The sequence below is a fragment of the Aotus nancymaae genome, unplaced genomic scaffold (assembly GCF_030222135.1).
Source record: "Aotus nancymaae isolate 86718 unplaced genomic scaffold, 86718_ANA_hifiasm-v0.15.2.pri h1tg000010l, whole genome shotgun sequence".
NCBI lineage: Eukaryota > Metazoa > Chordata > Mammalia > Primates > Aotidae > Aotus > Aotus nancymaae.
In genome coordinates, this window is record NW_026988421.1 from 5,360,758 (window position 1) to 5,386,385 (window position 25,628).

Genomic DNA, 25,628 nt, shown 5'->3' on the forward strand with positions numbered 1-25,628 from the left:
CTCTGATTTCCCTTTATATTGCAAAAGAGAATGTTCATGTATTCACTGTGAAATAACTAAGTCTGTGGCAGAGGATATTTTCCTCTTAAAAACAAAATTATACAAGTTTTCATTTTCACATCAGTGAAAAATGAAATATCATCAACTTAGTAACTAATATTTTTGTTTTGAAACTTGTCAAAGTATTTATTGTATTAACACAGTATCACATTTCACAGTTTAATAAACCTTAAAAAATCAATATAAATTAGCTACATAAGACTTTATGTATCATGCATGAAAACTTTAGATTAAAATAGTTTTCAGCAGAATATTAATAACCTAAACAGAATCTTAGAAAACCTTCCATTAAAATAAAAATTACTTAGGTCATACATATGACTGTTATGGTTATAAAAGATAAAACTGAAACTATTACCTACTCCCAATTTCTCAAATGATTGACTTGTGAAAAATCAATGAATCACATTTTCTCACATATCATGTATTTATATTGCCACCTTGTGGAAACCAATACAAATTTTAAAAATTTACCCACTGCTGTTAGGAAAAAGCAGAAATTCTTTTCCAGCCGTGTTACTATATGCACTATCTGCTCTGTCTTATGGCTCTTCAGAAAGATGGATGTCTCTGCTAATCAGTGAGTCTATTAACACCTTGCTGTGTACCACAACCAGGATATGGTATAGACATTGAGGGTTAACAATGAAATAAAAGCTCTCCTTAGACTATAGAGAATTATTCAAAAGCAATTTTTTTTTTCTTTAAAGAGATGGGTTTTGCTCTGTCTCCCAGACTGGAGTGCAGTGGTGCCATCATAGCCTGCTGTGGCCTTGAACTCCTGGGTTCAGTAATCTTCCTGCCTCAGTCTCCCAAATAGCTGGGATCACAGATGTGAGCCATGGCACCCAGTCCAAAGGCAGTTACTGAAGGAAGTTTCTATTCAGGATGCAAAGCTGGAGAAAGTCTCTGGCTCAAGCAGGACAAACTACAAGGTCATGGCTTTTCTTAAATCCATGAGAGAGGTGGGGCAACCAACTAGCCTGAAATCTAAGGAGAGACAGGCTGATGCAAGGAGAGAAAGGAGAGTCCTTCCTTTCCCAGGCAGATGCAGCCAGAAGCTAGTAAGCATTTAGCTAAAATAGTGAATGAGTTGGTGGGGGCCCAGTGAGGCTGGTTAGAGAGTGTAGGGCCTCTGTGGAGTCAGGGGATTCACATCTTCTTACTGGCTTTTCTCCAAGGATCTCCCCAAGTGTTCACATGAAAGACCAGTGAGAATCCTGAGAAAGTGACCCTCCTGGTGTAGACCTATGGTAGGGTAATAGCTGCTGCTTTAGGAGGGACAGGCAACCCCACCTGGACCCTTTTCTATGAAACAAAAGCCTCAGTGGGGGTGGGGGAAGACAATGAACCCTGTCAACCTTAGGGCATGGGTTAAAGTCCATGAAGAGAGGGGAAGGGAACAGAAAAAAAATTCTGGGGGGTTAGGCAGGGGTGCAGGAGCAGTGACAAGGCCACTGTCCTGAGACTCAGGGACACGAGTGTCTGCCTAGACTGAGGCTTACTTCAACAACTGTGGAGTCCTTGCTAACTCCCTGCTCCCTCCCCAACAGGCTAAAACGTACTGGAGGAGGACAAGTGATAGTGGAATATGGTTGGAAGAACTATGAGAGTGTAAAGACAGACCCTCCCTAAGGTGCAAAACAAAGGAAAGATCTAGAGCTGAAGGTAGAGAAGACATTAAGAATCACCTTCTGCAGATCTGCGCCACCCTACACACAAGGACTGCAGGAAAACTTGAAGCCTGTGGTACACGGAAGGTAACCATCAACTCCAGGCTAGAAAAATGAATTCCGCTCCCCACACTAAAGCTCTAGCAGGGGAAAAGTACAAAAAATTCTGGGCAAAAAAAAAAAAATATTATTTTCCTTGGTCTCTACTATCATACATAAGGTATCCAATTTTCAACAAACAAGAGATATATGGAAGACAAGGAAAAAAACAACATATGTCCAAGAGACAAAGAATCAACAGAATCAGCTAATTATGACACAGATGTTGGAACTATCTCATAGGGAATTTAAAAGGACTATAATTAATATATGTTAAAGGCACTAATGGAAAAGGTGGATGCCATGCAAGATCAGATTGGTAATTTCAGCAGAGAGTTGAAACTAAGAACAAACCCAGGAGAAATGCTAGAAATGAGGAACATTGTAACAGAGACAGAGAATGCCTTCAAAAAGTTCAACTGCAGATGACACAAAACCAAGTAAGGAATCAGTGAACTTGAAGACAGTTCAATAGAAATTATCCAAACAAAATCATAAAAAGAAAAAAGGGCATCAAAAAGCCAGAACAGAATATCCAAGAGCTGTGGAACAATATCAAACAGTCTAACATGGGTATAACTGGGGCTGTAGAGGAGGAGAGAGAATGGAATAGAAGAAAGAAAAATGCTGAAGCCAGGGGTAAAAGCCATCATGACACACTCAAGCGTATCATGGTCAAACTGCTGGGGAATGGGGCGCCTACAGGCAAGGAAGACACATTTCTAACAGATGAACAAAAGTAGGAAACACAGCAGGCTTCTGGACAGAAAACATGCAGGCCAGAAGACAATGGAGTGACATCTTTAAAGTATTTTAAGAAAAGGACTGTTAACCCAGAAGTCTGCAAAAAAGATCTTCCAAGACTGAAAAAGGAATAAAAACTCTCTCAATTGTAAAGATAAAATTCACTGCTAGCAGACCTAGCAATGCTAAATGCTAAAAGAAGTTTTTCAGGCAGAAGGAATATGACACTAGACAGAAACCTATACAAAAGGTTAAAAGTACTGAAATGGAATAAATGAAGATAAATACAATTTCTTGTTCTCTTTAATTGCTCTTAAAGGTAACTGTATAAGGCAGAAAATAGTAGCAGTGCATTATGTGTTTATAACATATGTAAAAGTAAAATACATAATAACAGTACAAAAGATGGGAGGAAGGAATTGGGAATCTACCGTGATAAGGTCTTTCTAGTACATGTAAAGCAATATCATATTATTTGAAGGTGGCCTCTCATTAAAGATTAATGATGTATACTGCAAAATCCTAGGTCAACTGCCAAAATAATTAAAAAGTGGCAGATAATAAATCTATAGTGAAATAAAATGGAATCACAGAAAATATTCAATTAACTTAAGAGAAGGCAGAAAAAGAATCATATTAAATGTGAATGGTCTAGAGACACCAATTATAAAACTGTACTTAAAAAGCAAGACCCTTGGGCCAGGTAGTGGCTCATACTTATAATCCCAGCACTTTGGGAGGCTGAGAAAGGTGGACTGCTTGACCCAGGAGTTTGAGACCAACCTGGGCAACATAGCGAGACCCCATCTTTACAAAAAAATTTAAAAATTAGCTGGGCATGGTGATGCACATCTGTGGTCCTAGCTACTCTAAGAGGCTGAGGTGGGAGATTGCTTGAGCCCAGGAGGTTGAGGCTGCAGTGAGCTATGATCATGCCACTGCACTCCAGCCTGAGTGACAGAGTGAGACCCTGTCTCAAAAAAACTAAACATGAACATAAGTAAATAAAAAATAAAAAGATCCAACTACTGCCACCTATAGGAAACCCAATTTTAATATAAAAGACATACATGGAAAAAGACGTTAACCAAAAGAAAGTCGAGTAGCTATATTATAAAAGAGGGACATCTGTAGTAATAAGGAGGTCGGTTCTCCCAGATATCACAATCCCAAGTGTGTGTACTTAACAGAGCTTCAAAAACACATGAAACAAAACTGACAGTGCTAAGAGGAGAAAAAGATAAATCCACAAGCGTAGTTGGAGACTTCAACACTCCTCACTGGGTAAACTGACAAAAGTAGACAGAAGGCCAGTGAGAATACAGAAGACCTGAACAACGAGATATGAACACACTTAACCTGACATTTACACAACACTCTACCCCAAACAGCAGGACGCTCAGATTTCTCAAGTACACATGGAATATGTGCCAAGACAAACTGCATTCTGGGCCATAAAACAAATGTATGCAAACGTGCAAGAAGAGATCATACACAGCTATGGTCTCAGCACATAACAAAAGTAAACTAGCAAGCACTATCAGAAAGATACCTACCAAGTCCCAATATTTAGAATCTAAATGGCACACTTCTAATAAATTGGTCAAAGGAGAAGTCTCAGGATATCAAATATTATTTTGAAACAAATGAAAAAGAAAATATACAAACATAGATGAGATGTAGCAAAAGCAGTGCTTTAGAAGAAAATTTTTAGCAGCAAATCTTACGTTAAAAAGGGAAAAAGGTCTCAAATCAGTAATCGAGGCTTCCACCTTAAGAAACTAGAAAAAGAGCAAATTAAGTCCAAAACAAGTAGAAGGAAGGAAATGAAGAGCAGAAATTGATGACATTAAAAAAGAAACACGAGGGGAAGAAATAATCAATCAAGCCAAAAGTTGGTTCTTTGAAAAGATTGAAAAAAAAAATCGATAAACTTCTAGCTAGAATGACCAAGAAAAACAGAAAGAAGAAGGATTACCAATATCAGGACTAAAAGAAGGGATATCATCACAAACCCCCTTAGACATTAAAAGGATAATAAGGGATACTGTGAATGTATACGTTTGACAATTTCGATGATGGACCCTCATTTATTTAAGAAAAAGACAACCTGAGTAATACTGTATCCATGAAAAGAAATTGAACTCATTGTTTAAAAACTTCCAACAAAGTAAACCCCAGGTTAAGATGCTTTTACTAGTAAATTATACTAAATGTTTAATGAGGACATAGTCCTAAATCTATACAATCTCTTTCAGAAAATAGAAGAGGGAGCAAGAGCCCACAAACTTTACGAGGCCAGCACTGTTCTAATACCCAAACCGGACAAACCTGTTATAAGAAAAGTGAGCTAAGACCACTATCCCCTATGCATAAACACAAAAATCATCAACATGCAAAATGAAATCCAGTAATACCCAGTATCAGCAAAGTGAATCCAGTAATACATAAAAAGAATACTACATCACAACAAACTGGGGTTTATCCCAGGAATGCAAAGTTGGTTTAACATTTGAAGAATCAATGTAATTACTATATTAACAGACTAAAGAAGGGAAACCATATGGCCATCTCAATAGATGCAGTAAAAGTGTTCAACAAAAATTCAATATCCATTCATGATAAAAGAAACCTCTTAGCAAATTCAGGATAGAAGAAAATATCCTCAACTTGATAAAGGCCTCTACAAAGCCCCACAGCTGATATAAGGCTTAATGGTAAAAGACTGAAAACTTTCTCCCTGAGATCCTGAGGAATTGGAGGCAGGGGCAGGGTTGACTACAAAGGGGACAGCAGGAGGGAATTTTTGGAGTGATGGAACTGTTTTCTGTCATAACTGTGGTGGCAGGCAGACATCTGTATGCATTTGTCAAGGTGTATACTGAAGTATGTACCACAAGGAGTCCATTTTACTGTATATAACATAAAAAAAAACCAGAATGATAAAAAAAAGATCTGTACCCTAAGATTATAAATTGGTAAAATATACATAAGATAACTGGTAACAATGAATGTATAAGAATAAGAATATTTTTATAGGTAGGGTGCTGGGAAAGAAATTCCTACAAATAACCACTTAATTTACCTTGTTTTCTTTTTAGTTGAAGATAGCAGTTTAATGGACTGAAGGAGAAGAAATGACAATCGAGACTCAAATATACTGAGGAGTTTCGTCACTTCTTCTCGATTGAGACTAGGAGAAGCATCAGCAGCTGGAGCAGCGTCACCACTCTTAGGCTAAGAACAACAGAAAGTTACTTTACTTGAGCTACCCAGCAACTGTAGTTTCATACCATATCAAATGATGGAACTGCAGTTTCATGAATCCAATAAATTTTTTTAACCCCAAACAGAACAAACAAAAAGCACACCTGCAATCATTTTGACAGACTAACACATAATTAATATGTCTCAGCCCAAATAGGCACTTCTGTAGAAGAAATTAATCCTGACTTTTCAACATCAGACACAGCAGGGAAATGTATGGTACCACACAGGATTCGACCGAGCAGGGCTAGGAGAGCAACAGGTGGGTGTACCACGGGGGCTTCAGGAAGCTTTTAGCAACAGCAGAAGACAACAGGAATGCTGGAATGCCCAGAAAACTAGAAATTCCTTCCTGAGGAGCCTGCTTAGGCCCATTCAACTGCTCTCAGGCATTTTAGTGGAAACTACAAAACAGGGCACAGGCCTTTACTTTTAAAACATAAAACAAATTCCCACCAGCAACAAAAAAACTTAAGAGACTTTATAATTTGCTAACTATGGTCTTGTTGAGATATATTATTTAAAAATATTTTAAAATACTTGCAAATTAAAGAGGGGAGATAAATAATTCTACCAGGCAAATATAACAAATCATTGTTAAAGTGTTTTAGGGCATAGTATACATATGTATGTGTGCGTATACACACACATAAACACACACATCTCATATGCCCACTATATACATTTACCATGTAGCTTAAGACACACAAAAACCAAATACAGTCACTGTCTCCATTTACCTGGCCAAATTCTTCTACAAGCTCCTTCTGGATAAGCTGGAACGCATGCTCAGTTCTCACCATTATATCAAGCGCCCCAGACAGTGTTTTCAACTTTCCAACATTGCTATTCTGGCCTAAAGTGTAAAATACAAAATGTTAATTCCTTTAAAAATAAATCTAGAAACCCATTTAATGTTAATGTATTAATGAAAATTCAGACTTTCAAACCACTATAAAGGAAGCTAATGAGAATCTTAAATCTTCTAAATCCAACTTCTGTTTAATAATATTCCCTTGAGAAAAATACTAAGTCTGGACAAAGCAATAAATAACAATTGTTTCCCTGCCTCACCATGTGGTTTGACAGGATGACATCACGTTTTCAGAACAGGAGCCTGAGGAAAAGGGACCAGCGGAAAGGAGTCTGGGGCTTGTCGGCCACCCCACAGTTTACCAGTTATATGGTCAAGTCACTTAAGCTCTGAGTATCAGTTGTCCTACCTGTAATAGTTTATTACATTTCTGTTCAAAGGCAGCAAGTCAGACCAGATGAACAAGGTTTTGTTTTATTCTCGAGCCTTCTAAATAACATTTTTCTACAGCTATCAGATACAACAACACACCTTTGCTCCTGTTCTCCTAGAACTCAACTGTATGCGGTGGTGTGCAGTAGAAGATTCATCTTGTACAAACAGAGGTCTAGTCTTTGTCCTTGGCTCCCAAAAGGCAATCTCTAAGTCCCTGAAATGTCCTGCCTAGTAAGAATGCCTTTGTTTACCTGGGGGCCTTGGGCCACACTGAATAGCTTAACGATGGGATTCACTGTGGGGGCTTTGGGCCCCATGGTAAAAGCTCGACCTCTAGAGGCACTGGAGACAAAGATCAGCCACGTGGCAGTCAACCATGTCTATGTGACCAAGTTCCAATAAAAACTCTACACCAAGGCTTGGGTGAGCTTCCCCAGTGGTACATGTATTGATTTATACACTTGGTGAGTACTGGCATGCATCACTGCCAGTACTCACCAAGTGTATAAATTAGCCAGAATTAGCACTATCCGTAACTACAGCAGGAGAGGAACTAGGAGCTTCGCGCTTAGAACTCTCCAGGACTCTGCCTCCCGAGCCTCTTCCCTTGGCTGATTTTAATGTACACCCTTTAATGTAAGAAATTGTAACTGTAAGCAGAACAGCTTTCAGTGAGTTCTATAAGTCCTTCTAGCAAATTCTCAAACCTAAGAATGGTCTTGGAGGCCCCCAACGAACTTGGAATTAGTGTGAGAAGTGAAAGTGATCTGGGGACTCCCCAACTCTACAGGTGGGGAGAGAATAACTGTTGCCTTCTTCCTTTAAAGCATAATCCCACATTTTTTTTTTTTTTGAGGTGGAGTCTCACTGTGTTGCCCAGACTGGAGTGTAGTGGCATGATCTTAGCTCACTGCAACCTCCGCCTCCTGGGTTCAAGTGATTCTCCTGCCTCAGCCTCCCGAGTAGCTGGGACTTACAGGTGAGTACCACCATGCCTAGTTAATTTTTCTATTTTTAGTAAAGACGGGGTTTCACCTTGTTGGCCGGGATGGTCTCGATCTCCTGACCTCATGATCTACCCACCTCGACCTCCCAAGTGCTGGGATTACAGGCGTGAGCCGATGCACTGACCCATAATCCCACACTTTCTAAATAATCTATTAACTTTCAAATCAGCGGATAAATGTGATTTCAGCATAGATTTGGCATCTGGAAGGCAAGCTATTGATTATGTATGGAAGTGATGTTGGGGCAGGGACCAGACAATATAGACATTCAGGAAGGGAGATCTGAATCATATGTACTAGAAAAAAAACACTGGGTAAAATAAGATAGAATAAAAGGTGTCATAAGCCAGAGCATTTATTAACTTGGCTTACAAAACTCACAAATCTGGCTAACAACACCCCCCCAAATATTTACATTATTTTCTAAAGTACTCACAGTAGTAAAACATTTAAAGGAGGGAATTAAGCACACTTATCATCTTAGCAAATTTGTTCTCAGTATCTTCTAGCACTTCGGGGGGCTGAGGCAGGAGGATTGCTTGAGCTCAGGAGTTTGAGACCAGCCTGGGCTTAAAACATGGTGAGACCCCGTCTCTACAAAACATTTAAAAAAGAATTAGGTGAGGATCACTAGAGCCCAGAAGGTGAAGGCCGCAGTGAACCATGACCGTGCCACTGCACTCCACTAGGTGACAGAGTGAGAGTCTGTCTCAAAACAAACAGACAAACAAACAAAAACTCAACAACAAAAAAAAGATGTTTGCTCATTCTACGGAATTTAAACACGGCAGAATATTCAAAGGTGCAAATAAAAAGTGAAGATTGCTCTCCCCAAACCTTCCCCCATAAAGAGCTACTGTTAATCCTGGTGACTGTCCCACACATCTAGCCATGCATTATATGCCAGCAAAAAATTAATTTTAGTAAAAACTATTTTTAGAAACTGTTTTAGATAATACATTCCCAAAATTTACAAGGTCCAAATGGGTATGCAGTGAAACCCCTCCTCCTGGCCTTCCAGGTTTCCTCCCCAAAGGGAACAACGTTACCAGTTTCTTAGGCACCTTCCAGGGCTACTGCATACCTATGTAAACTAAGTCATACAGACGTATATTAACCAAAAAACTAAATGAACTGCTGCACTTCAATTAATTGTTTCTTGTTTCTTTACCACACAAGAAATACTTCTCAAAAGACTCCTCTGCAGAAGAAGAGAACAGGTCAGCAAGAGAGAGGGGGAGAACTTAGGAAAAATCATTAAGTGGTTGAAGTATCTGCCTACTCCCTGCCATGGAAAATAACCTAAGGAAGCATTCTCACGTTCACCCTTCTCTATCTCCTGACTTATCTTTACCTTGGTCAGGCTCTACCATAGTGTCTATTCTGGAACCACAATCCAAGTGTCAGTTCTATGTTTAAAGGGTTCAATAAGGCCCAATACTCCTTTACTGTTGCCTCTCAATTCCATTCCAAAATTTTTCATCCTGATTTAAATCTTTGTGTTTTTTTGTTTTGTTTTGTTTTGTTTTGAGACAGAGTCTCGAGCTGTTGCCCAGGCCGGAGTGCAGTGGCATGATCTTGGCTCACTGCAACCTCCACCTCCTGGGTTCAAGCGATTCTCCTGCCTCAGCCTCCTCAGTAGCTGGGACTACAGGCCTGCACCACCACATCTGGCTAATTTTTGTATTTTTAGTAGAGATGGGATTTCACTATGTTGGCCAGGCTGATCTTGACTCCTGACCTAAGGTGATCCGCCTGCCTCAGCCTCCCAAAGTGCTGGGATCACAGGTGAACCACCAGGCCTGGCCAATTTAAATCTTTAACTGTTTAAATTGATTTGTCAAATTTTTTTCCAAATAAGGGGTCATGGGCCATATTTCAATATTTCTAGTGACTGAACATAATCTAATATATTTCTCTAGTCTTAAAAAGCACTTCAAAAAGTGTAGAGATTCTTCTCGCTCCCTACCCAAAGTCATTAACTATAGGGCAAATTAAAATGAAAGTGGTATTTACTTAGCTTCACAGACCTGCCTCACTCTAAGACAATCAAACGCTAAGCCAATGCATGCATATTTGAGAAATGAAAAGTAAGACTTACTGGTCATCTGAAATTCTGCGAATGCTACTCTCTCCAGCTGTACTCTGAGCAGCTCACAGGGAGCGTCCTTCAGAAGCTGGAACAGCTTTGTGGCCTTGGTATAATGAAGGTCTGCCAGCACCCGGTGCTGCTTCCTGAGGTGTTCATCACCAACCTGAAATCAAAGCCCAAACTTCAAACACAAATCCTTCCTGGTAACTCCCTCAGGCTTCACTAAGTGCTTCTGAGTTATTTTTCACCCCAGGGATCATATTAGGTCTTGTTGTTTTTAGCTTTTATATTTAGGTGTTTATTCCATTTCCTTTTTTTCTTTTTGAAACGGAGTCTCACTCTGTTGCCCAGGCTGGGGTGCAGTGGCATGAACTTAGCTCACTACAGCCTCCGCCTCCTGGATCAAGCAATTTTCCTGCCTCAGCCTCCTGAGTGGCTGGGATTACAGGCGCCCATCACTACCGCTTGGCTAATTTGTATATTTTTAGTAGAGACGGGGTTTTGCCATGTTGGCCAGGCTGGTCGCAAACTCCTGACCTCAAATGATTTGCCTGCCTCAGCCTCCCAAAGTGCTGGGATTATAGGCATGAATTGGAGAAGATTTCTTTCCACTTTGCCTTCTAAAGTCCTCAACCAAAATTCAAGTTTTCCCAGATGGCCTAATATCCTAAGGGCAAAGGCAAGTTTAAGGGGGCCAAGACAGTTCAGTAGAGGAAGAGCAGTCTTTTCAGAAAATGGTACTGAGACAACTAGATATTTATATGCAAAAGAGTGGGGAGGCCTGGGAGGCAGAGTTTGCAGTGAACCAAGATCGTGCCACTGCACTCCAGTCTGGGCAACAGAACGAGACCCTGTCTGAAAAGAAAAAAAAAAATCTTCTCCAGTTTAAGCTGGATCTCAAACTCAAAAGATGATACTTTTCAGGATAAGGGCCACCCAGAAGTAAACTCATGCCAAAAGGACTGCAAGGTAAGTAGTCTTACCTTACAAGGGGGAAAAGCAACGAAACAAAGAAAAAACATTACTGAGAAACTATAGGCCCAAGACTCCGGCAGAAGCAAGGCAATCTCTCCAAAGGAAGCCTCCTTTATCCTAGGCCTCAGATTATTTTCAGAAATACAGGCATTTGAGCACAAGGATTCATGTACAATACTGTTGGTACTAGATTCTAATAGCATCAAACTGGAATAACCCAAAAATTCAGTAATCACAGACTAAAAATAAACTACCATATAGTCACTTCATGACTACTTAGCTGAGAAAATGAACACGTACATGTGCCTGCCAACACAGATGCATCTCAAAAACATGATGTTAAGTGAAAGGCAGTAAGCCACAGAACACCAACAGCAGGATTCATTTTCTCATGCTCACCATGGAGCACAATGTAGACATACTATTTAAGTGGCACAGCGCAAAAAAGGCAGGAACACAGCAGAAAATTTAGGACAGGAGTTTACCTGGATGAACATCAAGGAAGACACATCAGTGAGGGGCACACGGGGGCCCTCTAGAGGACGCTTCCATTCCTTAACCTCCAGTCAAGGGCCACAGGGCTTTCCTTTTGTTTATTTTGTAACCTGTACGTATGTTCCACATGTATTTTCTATGCTTTCATATAAATGCTCTATTTTATGATAAAAGATGGGAGACTAGTACCGTAAAACTGGCATCAAACCATTATTATAAAGCCTACCTACATTAAAAAAAAACTAACTAACACACCTAGGCAAATCAGTAAGTTCACTAAGACCCAATCAAGTAGAGTAGAAGAAAATATATGGCAGAGGTGAGAGGGAAAAACAGCTACACTACATGTTTTTCTAAAGTAGCTAACTAAAAACAAAGCACCCAGAACACTTTTAAACTAACGTGGCTCTGTACTTAACTTGGACTGACAGTACCTGATTCCTCAGACAGCTATGGTACATGGAGGCCAGCCTGTGATGGATGGTTGCAGCTCGATACTGACAAAGGGGCTGCCGAGCAGACACTGAATCCACGTCGCAGTATTTCAGGGACTTCATCATGGCCTCACTGACTTCTTTTTCAATCTGTTTATTTTTTTGAGGGCAAGAAAAAAAATAAGTTTGGAATCTGACTGTAGGGGTTGTTAAAACGTTTAAATACTGCTTATTAAAGAAAAGACAACAGATACTCAATATTTGTTAAAGGAATAAACGAGACTGACGACTTGTTTTATAATCCAGCAAATATTATCACCTGCTCCTGAGCTTTTCTAGATAATGGAGCATAATCTTGCTGTAGAGTTGCCATAGTAAAGTAAGTAGTGGACAATTCCCAGTTCACTGAATCCCAAACAGCTGGATGTATGTCTCGTGTTCCCAACGACCTTAGTGCTTTCAAATAGTAATCAATAGCCTGCAAGGGAGAAAACAGTGTACATTTCTAACTCAGCTTAAACATATACCAATACTGCATTAAAATAAAACATACTTTGTAACTACCCAGATGTTAATTTAATTTTGGGATAATTTATAAAGGGACATTATGAGGAAATTACTTTTTTTCCCAAAAAAAGTCAATGAAAATATTTCAATGAAGAAAGTTATTCCAAGTAGACTGACAACCACTCTGCATTCCCACCTCAAGACTACAAGAAGCCAGTCCATGGTGCTGCTTTCTGACTCAGGCTGAGCATGAGGATGCACATGCTTCCTTTTTTTTTTTTCTAAATGTAAATTATAGTTTACATACTAGTAAACTAGATTAAAAACTTGACAGATTTTACTGTAAAAAGAAGTATATCCTCCCACCTTGTTACCCCAATCCTCAAATACATAGCCATTATATTGAAATCAAAACCAAAACCATACTTTACTTAACTTCCCAGCAATAATTTTTCTTTTTTTTTTGTACCCAGCAATAATTTCTACATTTCTGGTGTATACTTATTAACTCTCTTCTGTGTATATATAAATTTTAAAAAGAAAATAAAAAAAGATCACAATCATTTAAAAATTTATTATGCCACAATCATTCACTACTAATGTCATTTAAATGGCTTCAATTACTCCAGAACATGAGTGCTCATATCCTTGTATCTTCTCCAACAGTAGGTGTGATCATTTGTCATAAAATTTGGCAATCCGATAAATAAAACTCAATTTTGAGGCCCGGAGTTTGAGACCAGCCTGTCCAACATGGCGAAACCCCATTTCTACTAAAAATATTATAATACCAAAATGAGCCAGGCGTGGTGGTGCACACCTGTGGTCTCAGCTACTCGGGAGGCTGACGCATGAGGACTGCTTGAACCCAGGTTGCAGTGAGCTGAGACTGTGCCAATGTACTCCAGCCTGGGCAACAGAGTGAGACTCTGTCTAAAAAAAAAAAAATTTAACTTTGAAAATTTTCTTTATATATATTAGCTATTTACTTTTTTAAAAAAAAAATGTGCACATTTTCTGTTCAAGATTATTTGCTCTTTTTTTCTCTTTGGGTGGTTTAATTTCAATGATTCTTAATTTTTATATGGTAAGAGTGTATTAACCTCTCTTCTGTTATTATGAATAAGTATTTTCCCTAGATTATAATTTGCTTTCAATTTCACTTTCTGTTCCACATTTTTAGATCTTTATTTTTTATATATTTGTGCATTTTAGAACTTTATTTTTACACATTTGAGTTTATTCAACTTTTACCCAGGATTTCTGCTTACTGTGCAATGCTGGGAAAGTCCTTTCTTAACCTATCATATACCTATCATATAAGTCTCTACCTGTATTTTCTTCTAGTACTTTTACAGGTTTACTTTCTCCATGTCAATCTTTAATCATCTGACATTCATGCTGGTTGTACCAACAATTTGCAGAATCATCTTTTTCCTACCAATTCTACATGTCATCTTCAATACTCAATTCTTACTAGTCTTAGGCCAGGTTTCAGGCGTTTTCATGATCTGTCTAGTCTTGTGCCATTACCATAGTTTAATTATTTTTAGGTTTGTAAAATTTTAGTGAAACAATGGCAAAGTGTAAATAAATGACAGGCATGAATGGGTGAGGCTCAACATGCAAGCGGATGTGTTACCTTATTATAATATAAGCCTTCTTCTGGTGAAAATTCACGTTTAAATTCATCACCTGCACCACAGTGTGCCTGTGCACAGATTCGCATGAGTCTCCCGGTGTTACATAATAAAAGGGCAGCATTTGTAGCATCCTCAATTGACTCAAAGTTGTGAATTCCCTTTTCAAAACAAGAAAAGCTTTTTTTCCACAATTGTTGCTCGGCAGCAGACACAGATTTGCTCACTTTACAGAGAAAGAAAGAAAAGAACCGTGTCAGCAGACATCAGTGTAAACCCTAGCACTGCCTCTTAAAGAGATAAGAGGAGGATGGCAGTGACAGGAGTGTGGTGGCAAGCCAGTCACCTGCAGTCAACCACAGCACATTGCTCTCATCATGCCTGTTACATGAAGGGTAACGTGTACCCCAGAGATCCTACGTTGAAGCCCGAACCCATAGTTCCTTAGAATGTGATTATATTTAGGACAGGCCCTTTAAAGACATAATTAAGGTTAAATGAGATCGTTAAGAGTGGGGTCCTAATCCAGTATGACTGGTGTTCTTTTAAAAAGAGGGAAAGACTCCAGGGGCACGCATAGAGAGAGGGCCCTGTGTGGACACAGTGAGAAGGTGGTTATCTGCAAGCCAAGGGAGAAGCATGAGAGGAATCCAAGCCTGCTGCCAGTCTCCAGACCTGAGACAATACATTTCTCTTGTTTATGGCACCCAGTCTATGACATTTCATTATAGCAGCCCCAGCCAATTAATACGGCTTGATGAAATCTCTTGCTGTCCTGCTCCTCCTCACCAGGAAGTGAAACATCCCTTTGTCCAGCATATTCATGCTGTATGCAGAGCCGCCCATGATTCACTTAGTAGCTGTCTGGGTTATTAGACAGCTACTGTTATGATATTGCTGTGCTTCTGCACAAGTAACCCTTATTTTTACTTAATAATGCCCCAAAGCATAAGAGTATTGATGCTGGCATACTGTTGTAAATGCCGTTAATCTCTTACTGTGCCTAATTTGTAAATTAAACTTCATCACAGGTATGTATGTATAGGAAAAAGTACAGTATATACAGGGTTTGGTACTCTCCACAGTTTCAGGCATCCACTGGGGATCTTGGAACGTATCCTCCAAGGATGAGTGGGGACAACTGTATAACACTTAAGTATAACCCTCTTCAGTATTAACCAAATGATATCAAAATAAGCAAAGAAATACATCTGAGCAAAGTGCCATTTTGTAAAGATCCAAAAGCGTGGTCCCATGGAGTTTGAAGAGATTACAACCTGTGTTGTATTCAATTTCCCTAGCTTCCTGCCTACCACTTCCCGGGCTCCCTCACTGACTGCCTGCTCCAGATGCACCTTAAATGCGCAGGTTCTTTTACTAGCAATGAACTCTTTGGGGGCAATATTTGTATTCCTAGTGCCGAGCATAGTTCACAGATCAAGAGGTGTCACAGGCTAGGTGCAGCGGCTCATGCCTGTAATCCCAGCACTTTGGGAGGCCAAGGTGTGAGGGCTGCCTGAGGCCAGGAGTTCAAGACCAGCCTGGGTAACACAGCAAGACCTCATCTCTAAAAAAATTTTGAAAAAGTGCTTTGGAGGGTGAGGTGAGAGGATTGCTTGAGTCCAGGAGTTCAAGGCTGTAGTGAGCTATGATTATGCCACTGCATTCTAGCCTGGGCAATAGAGCAAGACCCTGTCTCTAAAACTAAATATGCAAATAAATAAAAAAACAAAAACAAAACCAAAGGCCCACAGGTGTTCAGCTTACCTGCTAACCTTAGCTCTACCTCAGCGCCTTGCTGTTCTCACCATGTCCGGCCTTTATATTCCCATCTGCTCTCATGGCTTCAACTATCACCTTTCTGTGAATGGTTCTCAATCTGTCTTGCTAGCCCTACAGCTCTTAGCACTCTTCAAATCAACTACTAAAGTACATCTTTCACATACATGTTCCATAGTGGACTCAAATTCAACATGGGCCCAAAGGATTGACCATCCCACATCGTACTCACACAGGCCTCTTGCTCCCTCTAAACATACACTTGGACCCTCTGAGATCCCTGGCTTCTTCCTCCTTATACTGCCTCCTCAGTCTGGAAAGCCCCCCGTTCCTCACATTAGCCTGCTGACGTTCTACACTCCCTGCACCACCCCGCTCAGGTACACCTTCCCAAAAGCCTCCTAAGAACCCTACAACTTCAATAAACGTCATGGTGCCCAGTCTCCCATTACACTGTACTCATCCACAGCATTTTGAGGCTTTGTGTTCATGTCTAGCTTCCCAACATGAAGAGAGGACCATATTTTAGCCACTTAAGTATCCAACATAGAGCCTGGCACAATGGCTGGATGTCCCATTAGCTTCTGAATTCATCAGAAGGACTAAAGTACACAGTGGGAATGAAGAACACTGAAATAATTAATTCTAAGGGAAAATAATGTTTTCCTAATTCTATGTCTTAAGAGTAAGAGGTTCTCTAACATAGCACCTCTTTATGATATAAAATCAAGTGCCACAGTTCTTAACTCATAAAAAATTAACATAATTTTCTAATAGAACAGGCAATAAAGAGAGGAATCTAAAGAGATACTCACCTACTCTCTCACTCTGTAATGCAGCAGCCTGATTCATGTAAAATACACCAATTTCATTTCTAATGTTACCCATTCTCTTTAATACTTGTACATAGTGTTCTGGATTTTGGCTTTTTAAGTCACTAAATTGCAAGATTTCATTAGCAGCCTCATAACATTTACAACTAACAGATAGTTGACTTTCTAAGTCCGTAGACAAATCAGTTGCCCATGCAAATCCTGAAAGAAAAAAGGCAAACATCAATGCGAGTCATGTGATTTCTTCTTCCTCAGTATCTAAATGGACCTGATATCTTAAATCCTAAGTAATAAAAAATGCAATATAGCATAAGTATACTAAGATTCAATCAATACAACAATATTTAAGTTTCATAATAAAGATCTATTTCTTTATAAAATTTTATTTCTTGGGATATGAATGTTGGATAAAAATAAACATTTTCCTGCCTATGTGTATCAAACAATTCCTGTGATCCTGGTTTTCCCAGGTACACTTGTTTATTAGGACAGACCTAACGTCCACTAGTCCAAAGTAAATTTGACATTTTTAATTAATGGAAATAGTTCTTGAAATAATGTGCCAAGTTAATGTCAAGTCACTGTAGAAGCTGCCACACAAGCCCTCGAGGATTAAAAATGCCATCTAGTGGGGACTGGACTACAAAGAACTATTTAACTGAAATTGCTGTGATGGGAGCAGTAAAAATACACTGAGCATTTTCCTACTACATCTATAAAAAAAAGATTATTTGAGAAAGACGGAAAGAGGGGAACAAAGGGCAAAAATATTAGAAAATAACACATTTTTCCCTCTCCCCTAATATACTCCTCCAGCGGTTAATTGTCCAAAACTTTGGGAGGCAAACATCAAGTAATATTTAGCATAAAAATTTAAGAGCAAAATAAAACAATCCCATGAAAAGAAGCACCTTCAGAAGACTCATCTTTTACTTTGTTCACTGTCCTAATGGCAACGTGCTTACACAACTGTGCTGAGATAAGAGTGAGGAATATCGCTACTGTGGATCAGATTACTCTACTTCCCAGTTTTAAAGCCTGATAATTGCAAACAGAGTGACATATTCAGTAAGAAGGCTGGCTATGAACTAACTTTAAAAACAACAATCACTTTATTTTAGCCCAGAGGAATCATTCAGAAGGTAATCATTCAGAAGGTAATCGACCTTCATCAACTGTTATACCTTTCAAAAGAAAATCCATGGCTTTGTTAGCTGACTACAAGTGTTACCTGGAAGAACCTCATGGGAAAAAAAAGAAGAGTAGTGTGTAAAAAGCTGACACAAGGCTGGGCACAGTGGCTCACACCTGTAATCCCAGCACTTTGGGAGGCCAAGGTGGGAGGATTGCTATCTCAAACAAAAATTAGCTAGGTGTGGTGGCACAGGTACTAGTCCCAGCTACTTGGGAGACTGAGATGGGAGGATCACTTGAACCCAGAAGGTGGAGGTTGCAGTGAGTCAAGATTACCCCACTGCACTCCAGCCTGGGAGGCACAATGAGACTGTCTTAAAAAAAACAAAATTGACACAACTGTCTTTGGATCTTACTTTGTAGTTAGTTCTAGTTATATGAACAGTAATTATAAAATACTTAAAAATCATTTTATACAAATACACAGGATCATGCATAATTTTAAAATTAAGAAATGAATAAAATAAAACAGCAGGCTGGGTGCGGTGGCTCATGCCTGTAATTCCAGCACTTTGGGAGGCCAAGGTGAGTGGATTACTTGAGGCCAGAAGTTCGGAACCAGCCTGGCCAACATGGTGAAACCTTGTCTCTACTAAAAATACAAAAATTAGCTGGGCGTGGTGGTGTGTGCTTGTAGTCCCAGCTACTCTGGAGGCTGAGGCAGGAGGATCACTTGAACCCAGGAAGTGGAGGTTGCAGTGAGCTGAGATTGCGCCACTGTACTTCAGCTTGGGTGACAGAGTGAGACTCTGTCTCAGAAAACAAAAAATTAATTAAATAAATGCAGAGCAAATATGAAAACTCTAATATTTCTGTCTCTTTTCTGAATACTCAAGAATGAGCTGGACTGCACAGTCCCTCTGTGAACCACGTGGTCTGCGCCTCTGGCACACCTTGGCAGCTGGACTCTCTGTGAAGGCTGTGCAGGATCTCCTGGTCTTCTTTCGTTTGGTAATGAAACTCTTCAAGGTGTGCTGCTCTATTATTTGCATTCTGGGCTAGCATTAGCTGGATATCACCACAAAGTGTCAAATATTGAGAGAGAAACAGCAGCACTTCGGAAAGCATATTGGTGCAGAGGCAGCAGTAAGTATCTGTTTGGGAAGGGTGGGAGGGAGAAAAAACACAAATGCAGAAAAAATTAATGATCACGGGAAATAGGAAGAAACTGTGTTACCAGCTGAACATTTTGTGCTACTGTACCTACTCTGTGTTTATGCCCAATAATACATATTAAGGTTTCATGCATTTCACAGCAAAGAGATGTTAAACCACTGAGCAGAAACTAAAATAGTAGGTAATACACATGGGATTAGAAATAGACATTTTAAAATAAAGATTTACAACAGAAATAGGAGTAAACTTCCACTGTGATTCAGACGCCTTCTCTGTTCTCCCTTCCCAGAGACTATTAAACATATTCATTTATAGTGGCTTACCATGGCTTTGCAAAGCTAATTTAATGTATCGTAATGCTCTTCCATATTTCTGAAGACTCATGGCAGCATCAGACAAAACATAATAGGCCTTTGATGACTTGAGAATCAGCTGAAGTTTCATTTTATGTTGCCAAGAGCCAGGGATCATTCCAGATTGACTGGAATAATTGCCCTTCTGAAGGGAGCCCACTGTGACATGTAGAAAAAAAAAAAGCAGCACATTTCATTTGACTGTCAGTCTCACGCACAAAAAATATTTTCTATTTCTTGATGGAAACACTCTAGACTTAGGTACTATTATGACAACACTGGCAAATACTATGTTTTACTGCTTAAATACATTGGACTAAAATGGCTGTGTTAAAAGACTCACTTGGGAGTTCCAAGGCCTTCTGCTTGCCTGACATCGGCAACTCTGCCACTGTCTTCCAGTGTCACTGAACCTCATGAGTGACACCTGTCTCCTTTCTCCAGTCTATTTGTCAATCTGTCAAAGTTTGCCTTCCTAAAGCACAGCTTAGATCAGTGTCAAAGCCTCGTGTCCTCAAACATTAAAATGGCTTCTCCACACTTAGCCTAAGCTAGTTGCAAGTTTCACAGTCTTAATTCCTACTTGTCCATCCTACTACCCGTCAGCCAATGTTAAGTTACTACTTGTCACCTACAAAGATGACTGTTTTTCCTATCTCCCATCTTAGTTTACTGTTTCCTCTATCAGGGATACTTTTTATTTAAAGTCCAGCCCATTGCTACTGTCTTTACTCAACAAATGATCATTTTTGTGCCAAGCACTGTGCCAGGCACTAAAAACTGTGACATGAAGTTACATGGCCCCTAACCTTGATAACATAAACCACAACAAAATATGTTAAGTGTAATTAACAAAGAGAGAACAAAACACTGGAACATTTTGCTCCACAAAGAACAAAAACACACACCCCCCGCCCCCAGCTTTAAGATTTCTCATTTTTTAATCAGCTAAAACACAAGTCTTTGAAGGCAATGAAAGGTACTTAGTCTTCATTATGGTTTAATGCGTGCATGTATTTCTTTTTCCTCTGCTGATACAAGCATTATCTGTGAGTAAGAAGCATTGTGAGAAACTAAAATTAAGATGAAGTTCTTGTTCACAAGTGTGTTTGTGCGTACATGTGTAGGTAAAACCATTTAACACAGGAACTCTGACATAAGGCAGGCTCACAGGACAAAATGGTAAGAGAATCAAGTAATTCTGATAGAGAATATAGGAAAGCATGGAGATTCTGAGCTTGGGCAGGATTATCAACAGGGGAGATAGAAGAGGAAGGCAGAAAAGGCATTTCAGAAAAAAAAGAATAGCAAAAGTCCTGGTGTGATCTCCTTACTGCCTGTAGGCTGAAGCCTGGCATACAAGCAGCACTACATAAACGCTGGGGAAATAAATCTATTCCTCTCCTACCTCCACCATGTCTGTTCCAGAAAGGAAGAAAGGTCTAGAAAGCACTTGGTATTATTTCAAACATACAGGCTTTCTACACTTTTTTTTTTTTAACAATTGAAACTGATTTTAAATGGGGGAAGAAATAAGGTTGGAAATAGAGATACAACTTAGGTTCAAATAAAGAAGAAATTCACAACTTTTGCTTCAAAGCCCATATGTTCTTCATGATGTGATATTCCTGAAGAACAAACTAGATAATTTAAAAGTGACATTTCTAGCTTATTCAAGTACTGTGCAGTAACAACAGCCTACACTTCTCTAGTGCTGATTATGTACACTATCTGAGCACTTTACATATATTAACAATTTAATCACTGTCACAACCGTTTAAAGAAGGCATTATTATTGGCTCCATTTTCAAAGAGATAGAAAGTGACTCAAAACAGTAGAACAACTTGCCCTAACAAAGCCGAGATGTGAAGCTAGGCAGTCTGGCTCCTAAGTCTGTGGCTCTTAAACACTCCAGTGCTTTTAATGAAGCAGCAATTTCTGAGAACTCCACCAGGCTGAAGGCATTAGTTCCTCACTGTGGGTAACAGGAAGATGCAGGCTCCTTATGTTCTTATTAGAAATGTCCATGAAACATCAAAATTATCCTTTGTCTTATATTCAAATGAAAGAATACTACCCCTACTTCCAGTTCACATGATATCTTTTTCTCAATGCCTTTCAATGAATGCCTTAATTGACATAAGTCTGCTGTTGATAAAGAACCAGTATATTATTCTGTTCAAGGCCTTATTTGCACATCAATTCAACTTACTTTTGTCCAAAAACAAGGCCATCTGCTTCTCTGGCCCCTCAGGACCCCCTCTTGTGGATTCGTCTTCATATTTTAACGGGATTGGAGTGCTGGGGTCAGCTGCTGGAAGGTCGCTTTCTTTTTTGATGCTGCTATCAACAGATTTTAAACCCTTCAAGAAAAGGAAAAGTATTCGCTATATACCTAACTTCAGGTCAACTGAAAACTAAATATAAGACAGTATCTGGACTACTGGATACATTTAGGAAAATTTCCATTTCAGAAACAGACTTTTAAAAACTATTTTGATCTGAAAGATTTGGGGAAAACGAATTTGATTTCCGCTTTATGCTTAAGGAAAAAAAAAATCACAGCAGAACATGATTTGGAATAACATTGATACCAAGAAACAAGTGCAAACTGCATATTAAGTACAAACTTCACTAAAAAGTGAAGAGTAAACTCACCTCTAGAACATAGCTAAGCACAAGTCTACAGCGCTCTTCTGTGTCATGACAAACTGGAAATGCACAACTGGGCTTTAGGAACAAACGTGAAATTATTAATATGCTACCAATGCAACAAATTCCATGGTTCTCATTCCAAGTAATTCCTACAACTCTATAAACCAATTTTAGAAATGTGTTTGTATATTCAGTTTAGTGAGGAATCGCTTGAACCCAGGAGGTGGAGGTTGCAGTAAGCTGAGATCGTGCCACTGCACTCCAGCCTGGTGACAAAGTGAGAGTCCGTCTCAAAAAAAAAAAAGGAAAAAAAAATACTGTAAGCATTACCAACAAAAATCTTGCTTAAAAGGACCTTACAACATATATGTTGCTTTAAATACTAACAATTTTAAATATAACTCTATTATGCCAAAAAAAGCAAGAACCAGAGCAGTAATGTTTTAGACAAACGTAGACCTAATCTAATAGGTCAGCCCCACTCGGAATTAGCAGTGATACTGAGCAACACAGAATTAAAAATTATCATCAATTTAGAAATAACAAGTATCACCAATAGTCTCATTGTTTATTTGCTTAATTAAAGAGCAAAACCAGCTAGCAACCTCCAACTACAAAGGATATTACGTATAGGGGCCTCTGTGAAGCATTTCATTTTGCTGAATTGTGAGAGTTTGGAATTACTGTTCTCATTGTACAGAAGAGAGGCAAACATAGACAGTTCAGCAATTTGTCTGAGGACACAGGGAGTGAGTGCAGAGCTGGGACTCTGGAGCTCACGCTGACTGTCCATACTGCAGTCATTCAACAAGGATGAGGAAAAGCTAACTAAAGACATGCTTATACGAATACTAAGACTGTATTATTTTGAGTGCTTCAGATACTGATAGAAAGTGCTCTCTCTGAAAAATACTGACGCTAACTCATTACATCTTTACTTATTACCGAATTGCCCTGTAAGTCCATGGCCTAGTGTTATAGTGCAGTTTTCCATATACGTGTAAATTCTGCAATCAATGATTACAACCAGCATTTTTTCACTCCACTGTGGAAGTTCAAGCTGAAAGTGAACTAAAATTTAGATGGGCAGTTAATGACTTTTTCCTGCAGTCATTTAGTCAAATATTTACTGAGTACTCATAATGGGTTCTAGACATAGGAGACAGAGTGTCTGTACCTGCAGGGAGCTTACACACTCTAGTGAAGGGAGACAAACACAAAAATAAGAACTTGAGGTACAGACAGGCTCCTTGAATGACCGAAAAGTAGAGCGCACTTAAGCCAGTAGTCAGGAACATTTCCCTGAAGAGGCAACATTTCAGTCAAGACTTAAGCCTTAAAAAAGGCAGCCATGAACAGACCTAGGGTAGGTACACTCCAAGCAGAAGCAACAGCAAATACAAAGGCCCTCCTATGAGCATGATCTTGATGCTTTTGAGAGGAAAAAAAAGCCACCATGGCTATAGCAAACAAATGGGGAAAGTGAAGGTCAGAAAGACTGGCAATGTTTTAGGGTGACAGAGATAGCCCCTCAAAAACTTGCTTAGATATAAAGTTTCCATCTGAAAGTTACACTCAGTGCCTAAATTAAGAGATTATCTGTAAATATGACTGTATTTCAGTTCGAGGAACAGTCAGAACTCCTAAAGCTAGCCTGGATCTAATCATAGGGAGACAGTATGTTGAAAGGCATATACTGCCTGGAGATACACTGATGGTAGAAGGACAGTCAGTGCAACCCACACAGGGAGAAATCTATCTGGCCCTGTCCAGGGGAGAGACATGTTCAATATGGCAGACGTGACCACCAGAGTCACGAAAAAATACTGTCCTATATAGCATAGGATAATGTACCAGATCTCACCACATACATCTCCAAGAGCCACCCCCTTCCCTACTCTATGTTCACCAAGTAACCTATATATATCATTTCCCAGCAACCCCAAAACTGGACAGAAGTGCCCCAGTGAGGAGACATGACTCAGACTACACACTGGTCACTGGAGAGGAAAATCCTCCACATAAGAATAGACAGACATCTGTTTACACATCTGTCCAGTATAGGATTGCATATGTGGGTCAATTAACCTGGGACAATTATAAAACCAAGTTTTAGAATTCAGAAAACTAATGATTATTAGACCCTGGACCATGAAAGGTTTATTGAAGTAATATCTTCTGAAAGGCCAACTATATTCGATTAACAATTATGTTTCCTTGATAAAAATTTGATATAAATTCTAAAGGCTTACTCTGATTTGATGAATAGATTTGTATTTTTCTGGTACCGACAGTTCTCCAACAGACTTAATTATAGCTACTGCTTTGCTATCATCTGATGGATCAGAGCTGGTGCTATAGGATCCATTTTCGTCACTGTCGGGCATCTCTTCCTCCTCTTCACTATAACTTTCATCAGAATTCTCATTTAAAGGAGATTCTGAATTTTCTTCCTTTTTAGGTTCATCCAATTGAAAAAGTTCTGAAAGCATGTAATTGGCGGAAGCAATAATCTTATGAAAAAAAGAGAAATATGTGTAAATTATTGACATCAAAAAATACAATTTTACTATCATATTAACAAATTTTAGGAGGAGGTCTTCACACAGGCTATTTCCACCATACAGACTGTAACACACAGAGAAATGTTCCCAACTCAAAGCTATCGATACTCTGAGTATGTTCTGTAAAATCTTTATAGGTTGACGTGTTTCCTATTTCCTGAAATTATTTCACCCCTGAGCCTTCCCTCTTAAAAGGTGTCAACTGAATTTCACTGGAGACAAACAAAAGCTTTTGAGTATAGAGTGTCATAACTAAAATATTAACAAACATTAATACCACCCTAAACCAAGTGAGAAACTAGAATTTCTCTTTACAAACCATAAATTAATACAAGTTTCTCTATAATAGGCAACTAATATTTATTATACAATCTATGATTCTAGTTAAAGAAAAAAACCCCACTATATTAAAAAGGGAAAAGTCTATTCTGGTATCTCTTAAAATTAGCATTTATATATGACCATTCATCCCATTCTATTGTTTATCAGTTCTTAATCACAGACAATAGTCTTAACACCATTTTTTAACATCAATATAAACCACTCAAGTTCCCTAAACATGGCCACCTTGGTCAGCAATTAGATATTTAAGTCAGAAACAAAATGTTTTACTATTTTTCTTAAAAAAAAATTTGAGTTTGGTCTCTAGGATAATCTTTATCTTGAAATCAAATGTGGCTACAATTAAAATTACTTTGGCTCTTCAAAGAAAAGAAAAACTGCATATCCTACATACTTTTACTGATTTGAACAGGATACAATTAGCCTTACAGCGAAAAATAAAGTTGTCAATCAGACAACTGAGGGTAAGGATGGTGTAAAATTGTGGGGAGCATAACTGAGGGAATATTTTAAGAGACGCTTTTCCCCCCTCTTTAAAACAAATTTTAC

At 39.0% G+C, this 25,628-nt stretch overlaps 2 protein-coding genes across 4 annotated transcripts in view; one reads left to right on the top strand and one right to left on the bottom strand.

Moving 5' to 3' along the window:
* The window catches only part of MMP21 (matrix metallopeptidase 21), a 28,614-nt gene extending 21,936 nt beyond the window's left edge, over positions 1 to 6,678 (top strand). Inside the window, exon 10 of the mRNA XM_064373743.1 lies at positions 5,678 to 6,678. The gene's annotated coding sequence lies outside the window, so the exon portion shown is untranslated. The remainder of the gene's footprint in view (positions 1 to 5,677) is intronic.
* The window catches only part of EDRF1 (erythroid differentiation regulatory factor 1), a 44,526-nt gene that overhangs the window by 3,362 nt on the left and 15,536 nt on the right, over positions 1 to 25,628 (bottom strand). For 2 of the 3 annotated variants that reach the window (XM_012453376.2, XM_012453375.2), the window contains 12 exons: positions 24,426 to 24,686; positions 22,177 to 22,248; positions 21,731 to 21,881; positions 19,488 to 19,676; positions 18,942 to 19,142; positions 16,837 to 17,055; positions 14,245 to 14,468; positions 12,415 to 12,573; positions 12,096 to 12,245; positions 10,201 to 10,354; positions 6,584 to 6,699; positions 5,662 to 5,813 (listed from right to left, as the gene is read on the bottom strand). In XM_012453376.2, coding sequence (XP_012308799.1) covers positions 5,662 to 5,813; positions 6,584 to 6,699; positions 10,201 to 10,354; positions 12,096 to 12,245; positions 12,415 to 12,573; positions 14,245 to 14,468; positions 16,837 to 17,055; positions 18,942 to 19,142; positions 19,488 to 19,676; positions 21,731 to 21,881; positions 22,177 to 22,248; positions 24,426 to 24,686 — 2,048 coding nt within the window. Of the gene's footprint in view, positions 1 to 5,661; positions 5,814 to 6,583; positions 6,700 to 8,535; positions 8,694 to 10,200; positions 10,355 to 12,095; positions 12,246 to 12,414; positions 12,574 to 14,244; positions 14,469 to 16,836; positions 17,056 to 18,941; positions 19,143 to 19,487; positions 19,677 to 21,730; positions 21,882 to 22,176; positions 22,249 to 24,425; positions 24,687 to 25,628 lie in introns of those variants that run through there. The other variant, XR_010341726.1, reaches the window with a different exon arrangement.